The sequence below is a fragment of the Rhinatrema bivittatum genome, chromosome 4 (genome assembly GCF_901001135.1).
Source record: "Rhinatrema bivittatum chromosome 4, aRhiBiv1.1, whole genome shotgun sequence".
Classification (NCBI taxonomy): domain Eukaryota; kingdom Metazoa; phylum Chordata; class Amphibia; order Gymnophiona; family Rhinatrematidae; genus Rhinatrema; species Rhinatrema bivittatum.
Genome location: NC_042618.1, coordinates 74,540,843 through 74,560,634, shown reverse-complemented (window position 1 = coordinate 74,560,634; position 19,792 = coordinate 74,540,843). Strand labels below are relative to the sequence as shown.

The 19,792-nt window shown below is 44.0% G+C and overlaps 1 protein-coding gene across 3 annotated transcripts in view; it reads right to left on the bottom strand.

Moving 5' to 3' along the window:
• CDKL1 (cyclin dependent kinase like 1) overlaps window positions 1-19,792 on the bottom strand; it is a 58,782-nt gene that overhangs the window by 873 nt on the left and 38,117 nt on the right. For all 3 annotated transcript variants that reach the window (XM_029598359.1, XM_029598358.1, XM_029598357.1), the window contains 5 exons: window positions 19,053-19,143; window positions 11,570-11,770; window positions 7,750-7,832; window positions 6,059-6,115; window positions 5,813-5,968 (listed from right to left, as the gene is read on the bottom strand). In XM_029598359.1, coding sequence (XP_029454219.1) covers window positions 5,813-5,968; window positions 6,059-6,115; window positions 7,750-7,832; window positions 11,570-11,770; window positions 19,053-19,143 — 588 coding nt within the window. The remainder of the gene's footprint in view (window positions 1-5,812; window positions 5,969-6,058; window positions 6,116-7,749; window positions 7,833-11,569; window positions 11,771-19,052; window positions 19,144-19,792) is intronic.

Here is a 19,792-nt window from a genome sequence, read left to right as displayed (position 1 = left end):
TGTAGTGCACACTCCTGTTTGCAGCTTTTCCTAGAGGGGAGCTATGGATCTGAAAACAAACTGAAGGCCTGATATAATGGAAAGGGTAAAAAGTGGGTGCTGTATTTCAGCGCATATTTTCTTAATGCCCATGCTAAAAAAATATAACTCATGATACAGTAAATACATAGTAATCACAAAAATTCCTAAACTTAAAATGTGTGCAGAAAAAATGAATAGTATGCATAAATCACATTACATGTACAGTATGGTTTATATTTAGAAATCATGATTCCTGCACACAATGTTTTGGATACATGAACCATGGTTCATGCACCTGAAACATGATTTAGGAGCTTAAGCCATGGTTTATGCACTTTGGGCCCGATGTTAAAAAGCATTTGCATGCTAACAATTGGGTTCTACATAGGTAAATGCACTTTACTCGAATAAGAGGGCTTTTGAAAATTGCTACAATATATGCCATTGAATTGTCCATAGGGTTTACTCATGTAAGCGCACTTTACTGGAGGAAATGGCTTTTGAAAATTGCTACATTAGTATGTTATATTTACACGCATAACTCCTTTGAAAATTCCCTTCACTATGTGCAGAAAACAGGATTTGTGCTCCTACAAGATGTGTGCATAAAACATGAGTTGGGAGCATACAAGATGTGCTCATAAAAAAATGTATGCGCTCAAAACCCATGCAGGAGCACTGGACCCCTGAACTCCAGGTCCAGGACCCCACTGGGACACAGCATCAAAAACTAACACCAGCCCTAGAAATGCAAGTTAGCTTTGCTCCATCTCTGACCAGGAGTTGCATTTCAGAGTTAAGCCAGCACACCTCTCTGCAGTGGGGAGATTTTATTTGTGTAAAATAACACCCCAAAACTGTCCTAAGCAGATCACAAGATCACACATGCATTATCATAATCAACAAAATGTCTATATATACATTAAAACTGAAGTTAATCTGGGAAATGATTTAAACAATATTTTAAATAAAATGTCAAGTATCTGGACCAAAGGCTTAGGAAAACAATAGGTCCTTCACCTGTTAAATTTTCACCCTCCTCGTGGAGATCATATGGAAGGGAATTCCACAGTACAGGGGCTGCAGTTAAAAAGACCCTGTTCTGGGTCTCCTGTAGCCTCATTTCCCAAAAAGTGGAAACGGATAATAAAGTTTTCCTTGTTGAACACAAAGGGGAAGACGTGACATAAAATTTCCAAATGTTCTTTAAATAGTGAGGACCCTCACCAGAAATGGCTTTTTGAATTAATACAAGAACTTTGGACTGAATCTGATGAAACACAGGTAACCACTGAAGATCTTTCTGACAGGGAGTAATCCTATTAGCGCACCTTACACCAGTTATAAGCTGAGCTTTCACATTTTGCACAAACTGCAACACTCAGCAAAGACTGAGAAAACCGAAGTATAGAGAGTTGCAAGAATGGCTAGTGCATAACACCAATGATTTTAGCAGTGTTTGAAAATCTGTGGTGGGCACAGCTCCATCTGCACACCAAACAAGGGCCCGCTTTACTAAGCATTTTCTTCCCATAGATACAGGATGAGAGAAAAGTCTTAGTAAATCAGGCTCAAACTTTGTAAAAGGCAGATTTTGTGACAGCTTTATTCTGGCTTTTTTGAGAGTCAGTCTGGAATCAAGATCAACTCCAAGTTCACGAGCTACATTTAACAGAGGCATGGTGAAGTTACCAACTTTCATCTGGAGGAGATGGTCCTCCTACCCATTAAACCCCCGTTTTCTGGAGGTTTCACTTCGTACTCTCATTATCCAAACTGTATGCCTTATGCACTAGTTCAATGTTAATAGGTACTGGAAAACTGGATTTGATAGTTAAATGGCTGCCTTTGTATCCCACGTCCTTAACCAATCCATACATGTCTAAGTGTGTTATAATTATGAATGTCACTCTGTAAACTGTTGTGATCTTCAAATGGAACGACGATATATAAAATGTCTAAATAAATTAAATAAATAAATAGTTTGGAGAACATCCAAGAGCTCACAGTAAGCAAGAGCAAAGGAAGAACCAAGCTTGAGTCACTTGGCACAATAGCAGGATATCATCTGCATAGATCCTATAACATATACCAAGTGACAACAAAAGCTTAACAAGCGAATGCAAATAAATATTAAATAGGACAGCCGTATGGCACCCCCAGTTTTAACAGCTTCCAGAAAGAACATCCAACTCCTGTTCTTACCTTCTGCATTCTGCCAGTGAGAAAAGATACACCAAGTAATCACCATGCCCACTGTTCTTTCACAGAATCATTTTCAGATTTCAATAGGGTATGGAACAGCTCCCTTATGAGGAAAGGCTAAAGAGGTTAGGGCTGATCAGCTTGGAGAAAAGACAGCTGAGGGGGGATATGACAGAAGTCTTTAAAGTCATGAGAGATCTAGAACGGGTAGATTTGAATTGGTTATTCATTCTTTCAGATAATAGAAGGACTAGGGGTCACGCCATGAAGTTAGCAAGTAGCACATTTCAAACTAATCAGAGAAAATATTTTTTCACTCAATGCAAAATTAAGCTTTGGAATTTGTTGCCAGAGGAGGTGGTTAGTGCAGTTAGCATAACTGGGTTTAAAAAAGGTTTGGATAAGTTCTTGGAGGAGAAGTCCATTAACTGCTATTAATCAAGTTGACATAGGGAATAGCCACTGCTATTACTGGCATCAGTAGCATGGGATCTTTTTGGTGTTTGGGTACTTGTCAGGTACTTGTAGCCTGGATTGGCCACTGTTGGAAACAGGATGCTGGGCCTGGTGGATCCTTGGTCTGACCCAGTATAGCAATTTCTTATGTTCAATCATTAGTCAAGTTTGAAAATTCAATTAGCATGCTCCTTTTGCCTATATATTAAAAATGTGGGTTAAAATTAGTTTTTTTACACGTCGCCTTCTGCGGAATCTCAAACCTTTCCTTAACAATGATTTGAAAATCGTAGCTCAATCTTTGGCTATTTCTTCAAGCGATTACTGTAACTCATTATATTTAGGCTTCCCTCAGTCCTCTCTGTGAGCCCTTTCATTTATCCAAAATACTGCGGCTAGACTTATCTCTGGGTCCCCTATTTGGGAGCATATCATTCCCCTTTTATTCAGGCTCCACTGGCAGTTACTTGGAGAGTTGTTTAAAATCCTATCACTTGTTTTTAAAGTTATTAATGGCTTGGCCCCACGATTGTTTTAATTCTGTTTTAAAAATCCATCATCCATGTCAGACACTCCACTCCTCTTTTTGAAGCTTGCTGGATGTTCCTTCCTTTAAACTCACTGGATTGACTGAGTCGTGTGAGCCAAAGTTCAGTGTTGCTGGCCCACGCCCCTTGCAATGGGCTCCCTGAGATCTGGAAGAGTGAAACCTCAATATCGTAATTTAGAAAGCAACTCAAGACCTTTCTATTAACCCAGGCTTTTAATGATCTTAGCTGCTAATAACTGTTGTGTTCTTTCAGGACTTGATAGCGTTTAGACTGATTAAAGAAATGTGGCCAGTTTTAATATCAAACAATGGGCCTTTTAGCTATGGTTTTAATGTAGTACAATCTTGTAAGTGCTGTTGGCACTGGTAGCCTGACAATAGTACTGTCGCTCAACATCTGAAGCTACTCACTCTGCAGTATGAATTGATTTTACCTCAAGACTGATTTTGGGACTTTAACAATGACATGAGAAGATGCCTCGGTGAAAAATGAACCTAAACTGAACCTTAAAACTGTGTAAAATCTGGCATTGAGAGTTTACTGTTGCGTTTCCGCTCCACCAGAAGACTTTGGTGAGCCCCGACTCTAAACCAGCCTGGCCTCTTGCCTCAGCCTGTCCTACACCCTCTCCACCACCAGAGGACCTCCATGAGCTCTCAATCCTGGCTGGCCAGTCTGTCTCTCCTGCCCACACCACACCCAGACTCGAGGCCTGCTTAATCCTGTCTTTTCTTCTCCTCGGTGCTTCAGCATCAAGTTCTCCTTGGCTCCCTGCTTTAGCCACTCTCGCTCTGTGGCCTTCCAAGGCCTTTCCTTGTACTCTCGTGTGGTTTCCGGGCCTTCTGACCTTTGTTCTTCCTCGTTTCTTCCTGTGGCCCCTGGGCATTCTGTTCCTGATTCACTTGCTTGTCCTGTGGCCTCCCAGCCTTCTATCCTGTCAGGCCTAACCTGAGACTCCCAGGTTTCCTCTGCTTCCAGGCCTTCCTGTTTCTTGACCTCTGTCTAGCCTGAAACCTCTCTAGGTCTCTCCTCTGTTTCTGCATCTCTCTTGGCCTCGCCCCCTCAGGACTTTCCTTTCCTACGCTGCCTTCAGGCATTCCATGTTCTGCATCGTCCTTGTCCTGGTTTGTCCTGTCTTGTCCTCATCCCAGTTCCAGTGATCCAGTCTCACACTTACCTGCACCCTGTACCTGTGTTCCAGCTGCACCCTTACCTGCACTCAGCTCTAGCCTGTTCCAGTTGTTCCGGTCCACTCCTCCCTGCATTCAATTCCACTCTTACTTGATCTATGTTCCCGTGTTCCAGTCTACTCATACTTGCCCCCAGCCCCAGTCTGTTCCAGTTCTTGCTCCATTTACCTGTATCCAGAGCTCCAGCCCCATCTGCCTACCATTCCTGAGCTCCAGCCCTTGCTCCAGCCTCACAGGTCTGCTCCCACTGAGTTCCAGCCTTGCCAGCCTGTGCCACTCTAGAGGTGGTGTCCACAACACCCCCTCTGCAGCAGCCCTTTCATAACATTTACTGAGTGACTAACACAGAGTACTCAAGCTATTCTGTTTGTATATTATTCTTCAATTTTATGAATGTAATACTATAATCTGCCTAGCGTTAATGATAATGCGGACTATTCATTTTTTAAATAATTAAGCAGTGGCAAATGCCTATGCTAATATTAGTGAATTAATAGCACTTGGTTCTGCTGGCCACCTAAAAGCTATAATCAAAAAGGCCCTCAACCCCCTGATTCAAAGTCAATGGGCTAGGAGTATGCCAGGTCGGATCTAAATAAGACAAGAACTCCTCCTCCTCATTTCCCAATCCTTGGTTGACCCTCATACACACAACCAGAGGGATGCATCTGCTTAAGGAGCAATGAGTCAGAATTGAAGTGCCAGGACTCAGTGACACAGAAGACCTCAACCTCCAATTTTTGATCTAATATTAAATCCAAAACTTGAAGCCCTATATTTGTAACTGAACAGGCATTAATATATGCCATTTTTAAATCAGTTGCTTGGGATCAACATTCGAGACAAACTCCATAGACCAAGGAGGATAAAATAAACTTGGGATTTACATGGAATAGCACTAATGTGTGTGCATATTTTAATTCCCATTTCCATGCACATTTTTGTGGGCTAAAATTCTTGTTAAATTGAGCATACACAGAAGTGGGAGTTAAAATGTGCACTCAGCCTAGCATACCTTATTACATCGGCCTGTGAGAGAGTAATGTGTCCCATTTAGTAAACTGCACCATCAGACAAGATCATGTAGGATTGGCTGTGGTGCTCTGCCACGAAACGGACCACCTATGCAGGACTCTCATATTCAATCCTGACTTGTGATACTTGGGTGTGTCATCGCTACACTTAGGTCTTAGGGGAAGAGGAGAACCGCCACTGTAGAAACGACCCTGCTGACCACAGAGCAGTGCTGGGAGATTCAGACAGAAAGCTGCTTCCCTTTTAGCTCTCAGACAGTGAGGGGACCTATGTCACTTAGGCGGAGGAAGGGCAGAAAATGGAGAAAAGACAAAAACACACCCCTCCTAATAAACACTATTTGCAAGTTCTTACCCCGGGCAAATGTTTGCGAGTTGGTCTTGCTGGCTTCCTAGTCATTTTCTCATGTTCTTTTCCAAAGTCCCCGTCTTCTCTAATACTGTCAAAGTATGGAAGTTCCAGCAGCTGCTGGCACGTCAGCCTTTCAGCAGGGTCCATGTGAAGGCAACCCTAGGGGAGTCGCAAAGGATGCACAAATCAAGATATTGCACATCAGCAGCACTACAGAGCACAACGGTGCTCCCTGGGGAGCTTTCTTACCTTCATCAGCCCAAGAGCTTGATGAGAGATGTTAGGGAACTTCAGCTCTAGCGGCTCCTGTGACAAAAAAAAAAAAAAAAGGGGGCAGAGAGAGATAAGTTTATTCCCTGTGGCAAGGTGAAGAAGTGAGAAGGAAATGAGAAAACATTGTGAGTGCTTACTTAGCTGGATAAGTCTTCTTCTCCTCCTAACTCACTTAAGCCGGATTTGTTTGAATCTCTCTCCCTGAAAGTTTACCTGCACTGATCCCCAATAGTACAGACAGACGGCCATAAAAGTGCTTGGCACAGCCCTCGGCAGAAGGCAAGGATCCCTAACAAGTGCCTCTGGGGAAGCTGCTCCGGTCCTGAAGCAGAAACCGGGACCTGCACCGGGTCTGGTAGTCCACAACAGTCAGAGAGTGGGCGGATTCACTTACTCTCTTACAATGAGAACATTTCCTTGTATCATTTTGTCTTTAACCTGCCGCTGGATCTTCACTTGCTAGCCTGTCTCATTTTACCCTTCTTCCCTACCACTTCCTCATTTGTATACAGAAACTGTAGTAACAGAGTGAATTTCCCCAGTTTCCTCTAAATGCTGTGCCAGGAGGCTGTTTATAGGAACTGGTGCATAGTTTAATTGAAAATTTATAGCTCGTCTTTCCGAGGGTTGGAAAACAGTTCAAGGTGGATTTCAAATAAAAAACAAAAAAAAAACTACTTGGAGCAGACTAAAATAAAACAAAACAGACTTATTCTAATAAAAAAATAATATAATAATAAAATACAAGGGAGGTTCTTTAACAGTAGAATATTTCTTCTAACATAAAATGTAATCAGTGAGAAACTGGGTCCAAAGCACAGCTTTATCCTTTGTAACCTAAATAGCCAAGATCCAGATCAAACTTTATGTTCATGGTTCAGTCAGTAAGGGCTGTACACTGCCATACAAAAGGTCCCTGGTTCAATCCCCAGGCCAGCTAGAGACAGTGAGGAAGGGAGTCATGGTCATTGCCTAAAGCCAACATCTTGTGTTTGGAATCAGGACCCATCATTCAAACATAAGTGGTGAGGTATGGGAAAAAAAACTCCCGGGGGAGTGGTAAATGAAGGCTCCTGCCATCAGGATCACAGCCCTGGCTCTGACTGAGCTGCTAGTACAAAGGAGCAAGAGGAAGCTGCCAGGTAGGAAAAAGAAAATGCAAGTTGGAATAACTCATTGAATCTAAGCAAAAAGAGGAGTCCTTTGGTCCTTTATGCAAAGCTGGGTAGTTCAGCTGTGGATCTGCCCCAGAGAACTATCTGTTTCCTGGATCTCATCACACCACACCGCATGGGGTAAAATATGCGGTAGTCATTTTCAAGTGTTTGCAAAATGCACATTGCCTACATAAACTGATAACATCTCACAATTACAGTCACTGGGGAAAAGTCGCAATTTGTGTCAAAGACAGCGGCAAAAAGTACCGGGGCTTGAAATGAGAAGAATAAGAAAGTGCAGTTTTCATTTTGCCCTGAATTAGGTGGTGGTGGATGTCCATTGAACAAGAAACCAGGAAAGTTCTAATTCCATCTTCCAGCAAAGATGATTAGTCAGGACATCATAGTTTTTTTTGTAATCTCTGTGCTCAGCTGTTTAATTCACATGGGTCCCATATGTTACCACGGGGGCCCTCGGCAGAGGGCGATTACAGGGCGGGAAAGACTCACCTTGTTTTCTGGATCTGGGATGCTCACCCCACTGAAGAACTGATTGCTGCTAAACACCTGCTGATGTCGGGGAATCAGATCCCCTGCAATTCAGAAAAATAAAGTCAAGTCAGATAAACGAAATATTTCCCATGCTCCCCGACAAGCCACCTTGAACTAAGGAGGACATGGCGACGTCAACATAACCAATAACAGAAAATGGGATTTGAGCAACCTTAGTGGCAGAGGGTGAATGGCAGGAAAGGAGATGTCCCAAGGCAGTTAATCAGAAATGAAATGCTCACCGGCTGACCCTGCTGTGCTGCTCTGGCTTCTCAAATCTAAGGAGTTGAGGTTCCACTTGGCCAGAGCTCACAATCACACAGAGCGCCCCGCTTTTCTAAACACTTCAGAAACGGGAAATACTTGAAAAATTAAAAGAACTATTTAGTTTTTAAAATATCTCCAATTGGAAAGCACAAATTTCTAAGCAGGTGGTTGGCTGCGAGGGGCACAGGGCGATTTACCTGGAGGCTCTTATCCATCATCCGTCACACACATACATCTTTCGCAGCCCAGTGGCTCCAGGCGGATGTCTCCCAACTGGGACTGGGGGTGCTATGGATGCACTTCACACAACCCCTGGGAGGCGGGAGGGCGTCCCTGTTATTGTGAACAGTAAAACCTGGTGGCCGGATGTAGGGCTCACGATTGTAGAGTTCCGGAAGGAGCCCTGGTACATGGGCCCTGGTGGAGAAAGGTCACTGCAATGAGTGGACTGAAGTAGGATGTGGGAGGCTCATGGCTCCAGATCCTAGGCCTGCTTCCAACTGACGTCCAAGCCCAAAGCAGCAGGAGGAAACTGCCACCCCACCCTCCCCCTAAAGGCAAACATACATCGTATAGTGCAGGATTCTGAGCAGATCAGCTAACTTGCCCCTATCCCAGCTTAGTCACATCTTTGGGGAAGAGGCCGTGGAAGAAATCTTGTTACAGCACTGTGTGTATAAACATTAATAGGTGTTGTGAGTGATTTTCTTGTTAAATTAGTAACAATCGATCACTGCTTACAATTTGAGTAGCCAGTTTGCCAGTTTCCCTTGCGGGAGTCGTCTTGTACAAGCTCCCTGAATCTGCTTGTATATGTTACGATAAAAATACCCATGCTGCCAGCCATACAAAACTACCAGCGCCATGACCAGGCCCGTTCGAGCCAAAGAAGCCGCAAGGGGTTGCCATAGCAACTCCTGGCAAATTCATAGCACAACCCGGTTCTGCCGGCGGCCTTAAACTGCTGGCACGCTGTCAGTCGCAGAAACAAAATTATAGGAGGCCATGACAAAAGAAATATAAGCCAAAGTTTGGGTGCTAAGATGGCACCTTCATCAGATCTGGTGTTAAGATCAGAACACTGATTGTTTCTGTTATTGCTGAATGTCATTTGGAGGGCCTGCAATCTTCTTGATCTGTATTAGTTTGCTGGCCTGCCAAGTTCCACAGCCACTTTTATCACCTGTACTCATCTTTTCATTTATTTTCTGTTTTGAAGGGACTTTTCCTTCTTATATTCTCTATTGTTCTTTATTATAAAAAAAAAAAAAAAAGAAGTCATTGCTATGATACATTTCAGATACCCAATCCTGGCTAATTATTCATATATCACAAACCAATTACAGCTAATACATATATTGTGACATCAATCCAATTCAATAATCTTTATTGGTGAAAAATTCATGAAAAATATTCACAATTAATCCATAATACCCCACACAATAGACATAATATCTTTATAAAAACAATAGACAAAATTCACACACCACCCATACTACACATATACACATACATTCTACATTCAACTTCTCATAAAAATCATTTCCAATTTTCTAAACATTCAAATATAAGCATTAAATATAAATCTTCACATAGCATATCATCAGATGTTAATACATTTCACTTCGTAAGCAGAAAGAGTTATATTGCACTTTAATTCTTGCGTTACAAGAACGTCAATCCTTTTATTCTCCTTTTGTTCTCTCTACATGTTTCGCCTTTCCTCAGGCTTCTTCAGGAGAGTTCTTTCAAACAATCTCCCACTGCTCATGTACAACATCTATCCATATGGTCTTCTAAAAACATTCATACAAAAAAATGTTTTTGAATATTCAATTAATACATTTTGTATATAAACTTGATTCTTTATAAAGTACTTCAAAAAAACTCCCATACCTGCACGTCCCAAAAGGCTTGCCCAGACGCACAAATCAGCACATCCCCAACTCTTGTTTCAAAGCATTTCAATTGTTCAAATGCTCTAAACACATCTCTCAAAAGTATTCAAACTAGAAGAAAACAGATCAAAATGACTTCAAATAGAAAATCATTCCCTTAAGAGTTCACCAGTGTGCAAGACAACCAAGGATTCTTACCTTTCTTATCTTAGGCAGAAAAACCACCTTCACCTTATTTCAAAGAGACGCCTCCATCGAGTGAAAAAACGGAAGTGAATCAAACTCTTCTCTTCCATCCTTTTAAACCACACTGCCCCAATCAGAGCTCAACTCAAAACTATCCCCGCCCCTTAAAGCATATAATGTCTAAACCAATTTGCAATGCCACTAAACCAAACAGTTGCCACTCCCAAGCACGCCAGATTCAAACCAATCACCGAAGAAAACAAATGAAAAAACTTTGCAGCCAGAGTACAAGTTCTAAAAACATGTTACCCACTCGATCTTATCATTCAATCCTTTTGGCCACAAAGTCTGTAAATTAAAAATCCATCGCTGTTCCTTCTGCAGTAATATATTGTTTATATTACCTCCCCGTCTAGCAGAAACCTTCTGAAGTACAAAGAAACGGAGTTCTTCTACCTTATGATTGTACTCACGCCAATGTTTCACTAGGGGAGCTGTCTCCACCACATTTCTAATTCTGCTACAATGCTCTAGGATTCGAAGTCTCACCATCCTCGAAGATTTATATTTAATGCTTATATTTGAATGTTTAGAAAATTGGAAATGATTTTTATGAGAAGTTGAATGTAGAATGTATGTGTATATGTGTAGTATGGGTGGTGTGTGAATTTTGTCTATTGTTTTTATAAAGATATTATGTCTATTGTGTGGGGTATTATGGATTAATTGTGAATATTTTTCATGAATTTTTCACCAATAAAGATTATTGAATTGGATTGATGTCACAATATATGTATTAGATGATACATTTCAGAGCAAATAAAAATGTCTTTCTGATCAAAAGACAAATTTTGGAACCCCCCCAGCCAAATTTTTCAAGTATTTCTAACTGCAGGAGCATTCTCCGACTTCAGTCATGAAAGCCAGTGCTTATATGGAATGCCCCTCAGGAGCGACAGTTTAAGGAACTTTTTTTTTTTTTGTTGACCTGTCAGTTTCCTTCTGCTCCTCTGTATTTCTGGCTCAGCCAGAACCAAGACCTGGATCTGGCGACAGAAGCTTTCATTCAGAACTACCCAGGAATCTGTCCCCTATTTTAGATTCCCTCTCGCAACATATCTTGTCCAATCGTCACAGTGATGGCCCTGGGCCAGGGGCCATATACCAGGGCTCCTTCTGGAACCCCGAAATCATGGGCCCTTTTCCACATAATTCCTTAAAATTAAATATTTTTCAAACGTTTTCTCTCAGACTAGGTGATTTGCCTTCCATGCAGGAGATATCTCTTGGGCAGAGCTGTTTAAACTGGTGCCATAAAGAAGGCAGCCGATATGAAGATTAGGGCTAGGTAGGCCTGCTCGGATTACGCTGGAGAGCACTGACTGCTAAATAAACAGCATCCTCCCTGGCTTCCACCCGACACTTACCAAGTGTTTTCCTGATCAGGTACAACTGATCCACATCAGATTTTCCAGGCCACAAGGGAACTCCTGATAGCAGCTCTGCAAAGACACAGCCTACTGCCCAGACATCCACTGGAGGACCGTACTGTGTGTCCCCCACCAGTAACTCCGGAGCCCGATACCATCTGGTAGCAACATAGTCTGTGTAGTAATCACTAGGTCCAGCTAGAACATTGACAGGAGGAAAATGAAGATTTGGGAAATTTACATGAGCTGAAACATTTACTAGTTTGATTCTGATTCTGAGTTCTATCAGGCTGTGAGATTTTGTCAGCTATCATGGACCTTTCTAAAACCATTCATGTAAGAGAAAGAGAGTGAGACTTTCACTATTTTGTAAGCACGAGAAAGAGAGAGAGAGAGAGAGAGAGAGAGACCTCTTACTAAATTTATATTCTTAATTTAATCTCACCTATATCCACCAGCTTTGATCTTCTCAGTCAAGGCCTTGTTGTTTTAGCTCAAAGGATCTATAACGGAGTATCTCCGTTTTCATCCTTGTTGTATATGCAGGACTTGGCTAGAGAGGTCTGATCCACCTTAAATCCCACAGAGGGAGAGACCTCTGTGGGTGGGACCCTACGGGGTAGGGGAGAGGCCTGAGAGCTGGACTAGCTGGAGAGCATAAGAGTGTAAGCACAGCTGGGTTCAGAAGGCCCCTGTGTCTCCAGGAGAAGCAACTCCTGTAAATCTATCCTGACCAAGCTAGAGGGAGGAGTGTACACGGTCCAGAAGGAAGGCAGTCTATGACCCTGTGGATACTGCTAAGGTACTTGCCAGGTACTTGTGACTTGGATTGCCACTCTTGGGCACAAGATGCTGGGCTTGATGGACCCTTGGTCTGACCCAGTATGGCACATCTTATGTAGGAAGTCCACTGTTAAAGTGCTGTGTTTGCTAAATAAAGTGAAAATTGCATTCGAAAAGACTGGAGTCCGTGTGGCTTTGGGCCTCCAGCTTGGCAAACACCTCTCGGTTTCCCACAGGCTCTTATTTCTTTGTGCTGTGTGTCTTGTCTGCTTGTCTTGACTAGACTGCAATTCCGAGCAGTATGGGACTGTCCATTATATGTTTCTGTACAGTGCTGCATGGTCGAATATGTGCTTATAGAAATAATTAATAATAACATTCTGTACATACAAGAGAGAGAAAAGAAGAAAACATGTGATAAGCACAGAGGGTCCAGATTTTGTTTAGGGTTAGTCCTGACAGTAATAGAGTCAGAAGGTCATTTGTCCTAGGTCAGGTCCCAAGCATACAGTGCGTGGCTACAGGGCAAGACCAAGAATGCACCGAGTGGGCCAAGCAGCTGGTGGGAGGCTAGAGTATCGCAGCTCTGCTTTAGAGAAGGTCCAGCAACTGATGTGTCCGAGATGCTGCTGGTGGGTGGACAGCAAGTGAGAAGATGGGGAGGAGGGTCACCAGCGTTCCAGTTTCTCAAAAGCAAACACTAGGATTGCTTTTGCATCACTTTACATATTCCCTGGCCTTCCATCTTATCAGGCGTCCCCCTGCCAGCAGCCAGCCTCACTGACAGGCCAATACTGTAAAGTGCGCAGGAAAACGAGCGCTCAGTTTCCTAACGCACGCTCAGCCACCTCTCCTGGGTGCGCGATGCCGTATTTAAATGAGGGGTCGAGCTGAAAAGGAGGCGCTAGGGGCAATAGCGCATTCCTAGTGCCTCCTTAGCAGTGGAAGCCCAGGAGAGGTGGCTGTTAGCGGGTTTGGAAAACGGACGCTCAATTTTACGAGTGTTCATTTTCCTAACCCCTGCACAGCCACGGTTTAGGAAAATGGACACTTGTAAAATTGAGCGTCCATTTCCCTAACCTGACCTGCAGGCACTTTTTTTTTTTTAACCTTTAGGGTCCTCCAACTTAATATCGCCATGAAATTAAGTCGAAGGATGTACAGAAAAACAATATTTTGGCACTAATTTCTGAGCATAAAATGTGCGGATCGGGCGCATATTTTTTTTCTGTATCCCAGGAGAATAACTAATAGCTTCATCAATATGCATTTGCATGTGATGAGCGCTATTAGTTTCAGAGCGGGGGTGGGGGGGGTAGGCAGGTAAAACAGTGCACTCAGCTGAGCGCGCTTTACTGTATTGGCCTGTGAATCAGCACAGGCTGCTTTCTCCTGGCTCCATTAGATCCCAGAAGGGACTTGTGCACGAGATGCCTGCTTTAGTGAAGGAGTCGAGGACAGAGGTGCCCGTCCCAGTAATCTGGCTGCCTAGGAGACCTGATGACTTCAGTCATGGTTTTGACCTGAACTCCCTCCCTCCTGCCCCATCCCAGCCCCCATATCAGGCTCTGGACCTTAGGGACTGCAGGTAGCCGAAACAAGAACAGAAAACATAGACATTGTTTTCACCTCACTATCTGCATAGTCTCCTAGCTATGGTGGGACAGCCTGTCTGCTTCACCAGGTATGAGAAAGTGACTTGCATTGGCACTTCCAGCATTGATGTTTTTAACTTCCAGGTCTTGGAGCTGCAGACACCACTGAGAATGCAACATGCAGCCCTGCTCTGCTGCCCAAACATCACCTTTTATACTTTCTAATTCTGAGCCCACCACAAGGAGTGTAGAGTGTTCGCTGATCTGCTGCTTGGTAATCATCTCCTCCACCTTCAGAGTCTGCACCCAATGCAGGGGCACAGAGGAAAGCCCTGCTTCTCTCTCCAGACATCATCTTCTATGCCTTCCAACTCTTAGTCCACCACAAACGGGCACAGCAGGGAGTGGAAAGAGGGGTGCTGATCTACTGATTGCTTGGTTTGTATTTTGATATATGCTATTGTATTTTTGTAAATATACAGTGCCTTGTAAGTCTTTACACTCTTGTACATTTTTCACATTCTGCTGTCTAAAAAATCCAAATGGATGAAAGAACAGCAAACCCAAATTAGCTCTGGTTTAAAAAAAAACAACAAAAAAACAACCAAGGCCCATAATAATTTAAATAGAGCCCACTGCCAAGAGTATTCAGATCAATCTCAGTACATGAGCTGATTGGAACACTCTTAGAAGACTCAAGCTGTTTTCTGTTATATGAAGTGAATTTGAAGCAAAGGTCAAAACAAGCTGAACAAGGAGCATTCCTGGGAACTTTTGATTTCGAGTCACTCTGAGATTACCGTGGATTAGCCAATTGTGAGTCACGGCGGGATCAGATGTGCACAAACTTACTCTCATCCACACACACTAACACATGCACATGTTCCCGCTCACTTTTACACACATACATGGCTATTTTCACACGCTCGCCCTTACTGCTCATTGTCTCATGCTCACACCTTTACTCCTCTCATTCTCACACACACTCACTCAATCTCTTCTCTTCCTCTTTGACACGCATACGTGCCCACTCACTCTTTCACCCATGCTCATTTACACTTTCACTTCTCTCCCTCCCACCACACACTGTCTAGGAAGAAGAGAACTGAGACAAACACACACTCACTCATTCAGATATGCTCATTCGTTCTCTTCTCCCCCCCCCCCCCCCAGAACGCACCAGCAACGGCAGCTTCCTCCTTGGGCCCACGGAACAGCAGCAGCAGCAGCAGCAGTCTCTTCCTTCAGGCTGACTATATTCCTCCCCTTCTCTGCTGCAGAAGCAGTCACTGCCCATTTCATGCTCCTCCTTTGGCTTCATGGGCAGGAATCCGCGATGCCAACTGGCCAAGGTGAACAGGATGGGACAAGCAAGCAACCGGAAGGCATTGCAGGGGACAGCTGTAGTGGCTGCACAGCAGCAGATGAGGGAGCGTAGTCTTAGCGTCAAGAGGAAGCGAAGGAAGAGGAGAAAGAAGAGCACAGGACGGTATCAAATCACTGTCGATTCCAATGCTCCTCCTCCTGCTTGTCCCTGTTCCAATTCCAGCATCTGTCTTCGGTATTCAGCCTAGCGCCCTGTCTCTTCAGTCTTCAGCCTGACCGCCGCCTGCCTTTGACCATAGTCTGCCACCGGATATGCCTTGCCTTCTCCTGTTCCAACCCTGCTAAGTCCATGGATCTCGTTACAAGCAGAGGCCCCCCCACCTAAGACTTCCCAGCCCCGGTACCCAGAGGCTCAACCCAAGGGGAACGTGAGCTGGTAAAGGCAAAGCTCCAGTTTGGCCTCTGCCTCATCAGAGTCTGCCTGCCAGTGGCAGGGACCTGCAAGTAGTACCAGCTCCGCCTCAGCCCAATTTCCACTTTCACAACAGATTGCTGAGTCAATGGACTCGACAGAGTGGTCTGTGTTACAGGCTACTCTTGGATTAGACCATAACATCCAGGAACTCCTGGCAGCTGAAACGCTTCTAGTCACAGACCTGAATCATCTCACCACATGGATAGATACCTGACTATGCCTGTCGTTCAACCACCTCCAGTAGTGGTACCAGTGCTGCCTCCAGGAACTAACCGGCCTATACCTCAGCTACAGCTCCACCCCAGTATGTCAGGGACCCCCAGAAATGTCGGGGATTTTTTAATCAGTACCATATACACTTCTCCCTACAAGCTCCTTTGTTTCCAGATGATCTGACAAAGACGATCTACATCCTCTTATTACTGGACAGAAAAGCCCTAGCATGGGCCTCTTCCCTATGGGAGCATACAGATCCATTGCTGCAGAACCTGCAACAGTTTATTGAGCTATTTAAAACAGTCCTTGAGAAGCCTGTCTGCATGACTATCATGAGTTCTGATTTGTTCCATCTTCGACAAGGTACCAGAACGCTGGCAGAATATGCCATTGAATTTAGAACCCTGACAACGGAGCTCAATTGGCGGGAAGACTGTCTCCTTACTATCTTCCTTGAAGGTGTTTCTCCCTGAATTAAAGATGAGCTTGCCTCCCGAAAACTGACCGCCTAATTGGAAACACTCAAAGACCATACAGGGAAGATAGATAGATGCCTCCAGGAGTGAGCCTGAGAGGGTTGCTTGGCAAGGAGGAACGTAGCCTGGACACCATTGTTTCCACCTTAGCCCTTGCCTGATTCTGCCATGCCAGTGACCCTGCCACCAGAAGAACCCATGCAATTGGCCACACTTGTTTAGCACCAGAGGAGAGAATTCAACACAGACAACTAGGCCTCTGCTTATACTGCCCAATTCAAGGCCACCTCTTGGCTCAATGTCCAAAGAGAAGGAAACCTTGGCCATGTCCAGAGTCAAGTGGCAAATTACACTAGGCATGACTACCTCAACTCCCCAATTGGTCATGCCAGTCACATTGTAGCAGTCTTCCATCTGTTTCCCACCTTGGGCTTTGATGGACTCTGGCTCTGGGGTAAATTTCATACAGCAGGAGCTTGTAGATTGATTCTGATTTCCTATGGTTCCTCTGACTTCTCCGCTAGCACTCTTGTCCATCTATGGAGACCCTCTTCCAGGACTGGTGACCTGGTAAACCGTGCCACTCACGTTACATATTGACCCCTCACACACGGAGACCATTAGCTTCCACATCCTGTCCAGAGTTGTAAGCCCAATTGTGTTAGATCTTCCCTGGCTTCAGCAACATCAGCTCCAATTTGACTGGTCCATGCCAGAACTTATCCAGTGGGGACCTGGGTGTACTGAATCCTGTATAGACTCCGAAGGGTCATCTTACTCGATGGTTGTGGCCTCTGCCCTTCCAAGACTTCTGACCCCATGTAAGGAATCTTGAGAAACTCAAACCATTCACAGCATCTCCAGGAAAACACCCTTAAAGAACTCTGCAAGCACATATAAATATAAGAACACTTAGGACAAAAGAGATTCAGATGTGAGAGTCTGAAAAGAGAAAACATTTGTGCCAAGAAAAAGCTCAAGTCCTTTCTCATTAAGAAAGATGAGAAGATACAAACCTTGCAGAATCGACTTCAGCAAAAAGGTGAGAAGAAACAGCTATTGCTGCCTAGTCCTATCAGTCCCGATTTTGAGGAGGAGGTAGACGTCTCCACCCTCATGATGGGGACTGTCCTCCACCAAAACAGTCTAGAAGAGACTACAACTTGCCACCAATTATGTGGCAGATGCCACTGCTCCTGTACTCCCTCCCCGGGCTCCTCTAGATGCACATGTGTGGCATATTATGATTTAAAGGGACCATGGCAGGAAAAGAGTCCTAGCCTATAAATGGCCCTTGCCTGTGTCTTCAGAGTGGGAGTTGCCAGTATCTTATTCATGTGTCTCCAGTTCCTGCTTGTCCCTATTCTGCTTGTCCCTATTCTGGTTCCAGCGTCTGCCTTTGGTCTTTAGCCCAGCATCCTGTGTCTTCAGTCTTCAGCCTAACATCATGTCTTCAGCCTGACTGCCATCTGCTTTTGGCCATAGCCTGCCACCGGATACACCTTGCCTTCTCCTGTTCCCACCCTGCTACATATCCATGGATCTTGTCACAAGCAGAGGCCCCCACCTAAAATCTGCCGGTCCCGGGGCCTAAAGGCTCAACCCAAGGGGAATGTGGGCTGATAAAGGCCAAGCTCCAGTTGGGCCTCTGCCTCATATGAGTCTTCCTCCCAGCATCAGGGGACCTGCAGGGCTCCATCCTTCAGGTAGTGCCAACTCCGCCTTGGTCCAAGGGTCCACACTTGCAACACAAATTCCTACTTTAATACATTTTGACTTGTTTTTTTAGACAGCAGAATGTGAAAAATGTACATGGGTGTGAAGACTTCTGCAAGGCACTCTGGAGTCCATTTCCAGCCATTGTCCGGCTGACTTTAACAGGATATTCAGTGGTACAGCCACACGACTGGATATACCCAACTATTTTAAAGTCAGCTGGGTAAGTTTATCTGGCTAACTTTAGGACTGACCAGAGTTAGCCAGATAAATTATCTAGCTAATTTAACTCCACCCTAGAATGCCAATACATCATCTGACTAAAATTTAGCTGGATAAATGGTGGAAATATCGAAAAGTTGGCATTTATCTCTATAGTTCACGATATGAAGCAGAGTCAGAAATCAGGTGGGCCCTGCAGTCAGAAGGGAATACAGGCAGGCTAGACAGACCTTCCGCTCTTTATCTGCCATCAGACATCTCTGTGCCTGGTGATTTCCAATAATCTTAATAATCTCAAGAGTTATTAGAGAAGTGGAATTCAGCAATTCCTTTCAGGGCCCTGAAGAATGGTATTTCCTATCAACTGTCAGCTTTGATTTCTCCATTATTCACTGTAATTATTAAGAGTGGTGTTCCTTTGTGGCTTCGGTTGATGAGTGCAAGGACTCTTGTGATGCTTCTCTACATTGAGACGACACAAACAGCCTGTGACAGAACCATCTGGGATACAGCTGAAATTGTTTTCATAGCCAAGGATCAGTCAATGCGCTGTTTTATTAAACTTCTATTGCATGAGTATGGAAATGATTTTAACTGCTTCCCAACACCCCCGCCCAGCAAAAAAACAAACAAACAAACAAACGATAAAACATAAAACTCCTACCACTTACTTAGTATCCGGGCAAATCCAAAGTCACAAAGTTTAATGACCAAGTGCTTCGTTATCAGGATATTTTCTGGTTTTACATCACGATGGATGCACTAGACAGGAAAAGGTACAGACAATCGTCACTTATAGAAATGAAATGAAATGACGGCAGAAGAAGACCAAATGGCCCATCTAGTCTGTCCAGCAAGCTTCACAAAACATAAACATAAACTTACATAAACAAAACATAAACTTACAAACATAAACAGCTATAAATAAACTTAATTTAAAAGTCCACATGATTCCAAAGCATTCTTGGTCTTGACTATGGTTCAGATTCCAGTACATATGGGATTATTCTGAAATGTCTCACAAAAACATGCCTTTTTTCCCTTTATTTACAGTATATGGCATTCTAGCCCAATGCACCTGGGAATTTGTTTTGAAATACATCCCCTTTGTTTTTCCTTGTAGTGCAAGTAAGCAACATTAAAATGTGTTTGTGTGTGTGTGTGTGGGGGGGGGGGGGAGGAATGATAGGGTTAGGTTCCCCCCATAGACTATTATTAGGAATATTCCAGCAGACGGAGGTTCCAAGAGAGTGGTGGGAGCTTAGGAGTGACAAGCAGGTCCGTCCCTTACAGAGTGAGTGAGGGAGAGAGAGAGAGAGAATGTGTGTATGTGTGTGTGTGTGCGTGTTTGTATGTGTGTGGGAGGGGGGGGGGGAATGGCAGGGTTAGGTTCCTCCCATATACTACTATT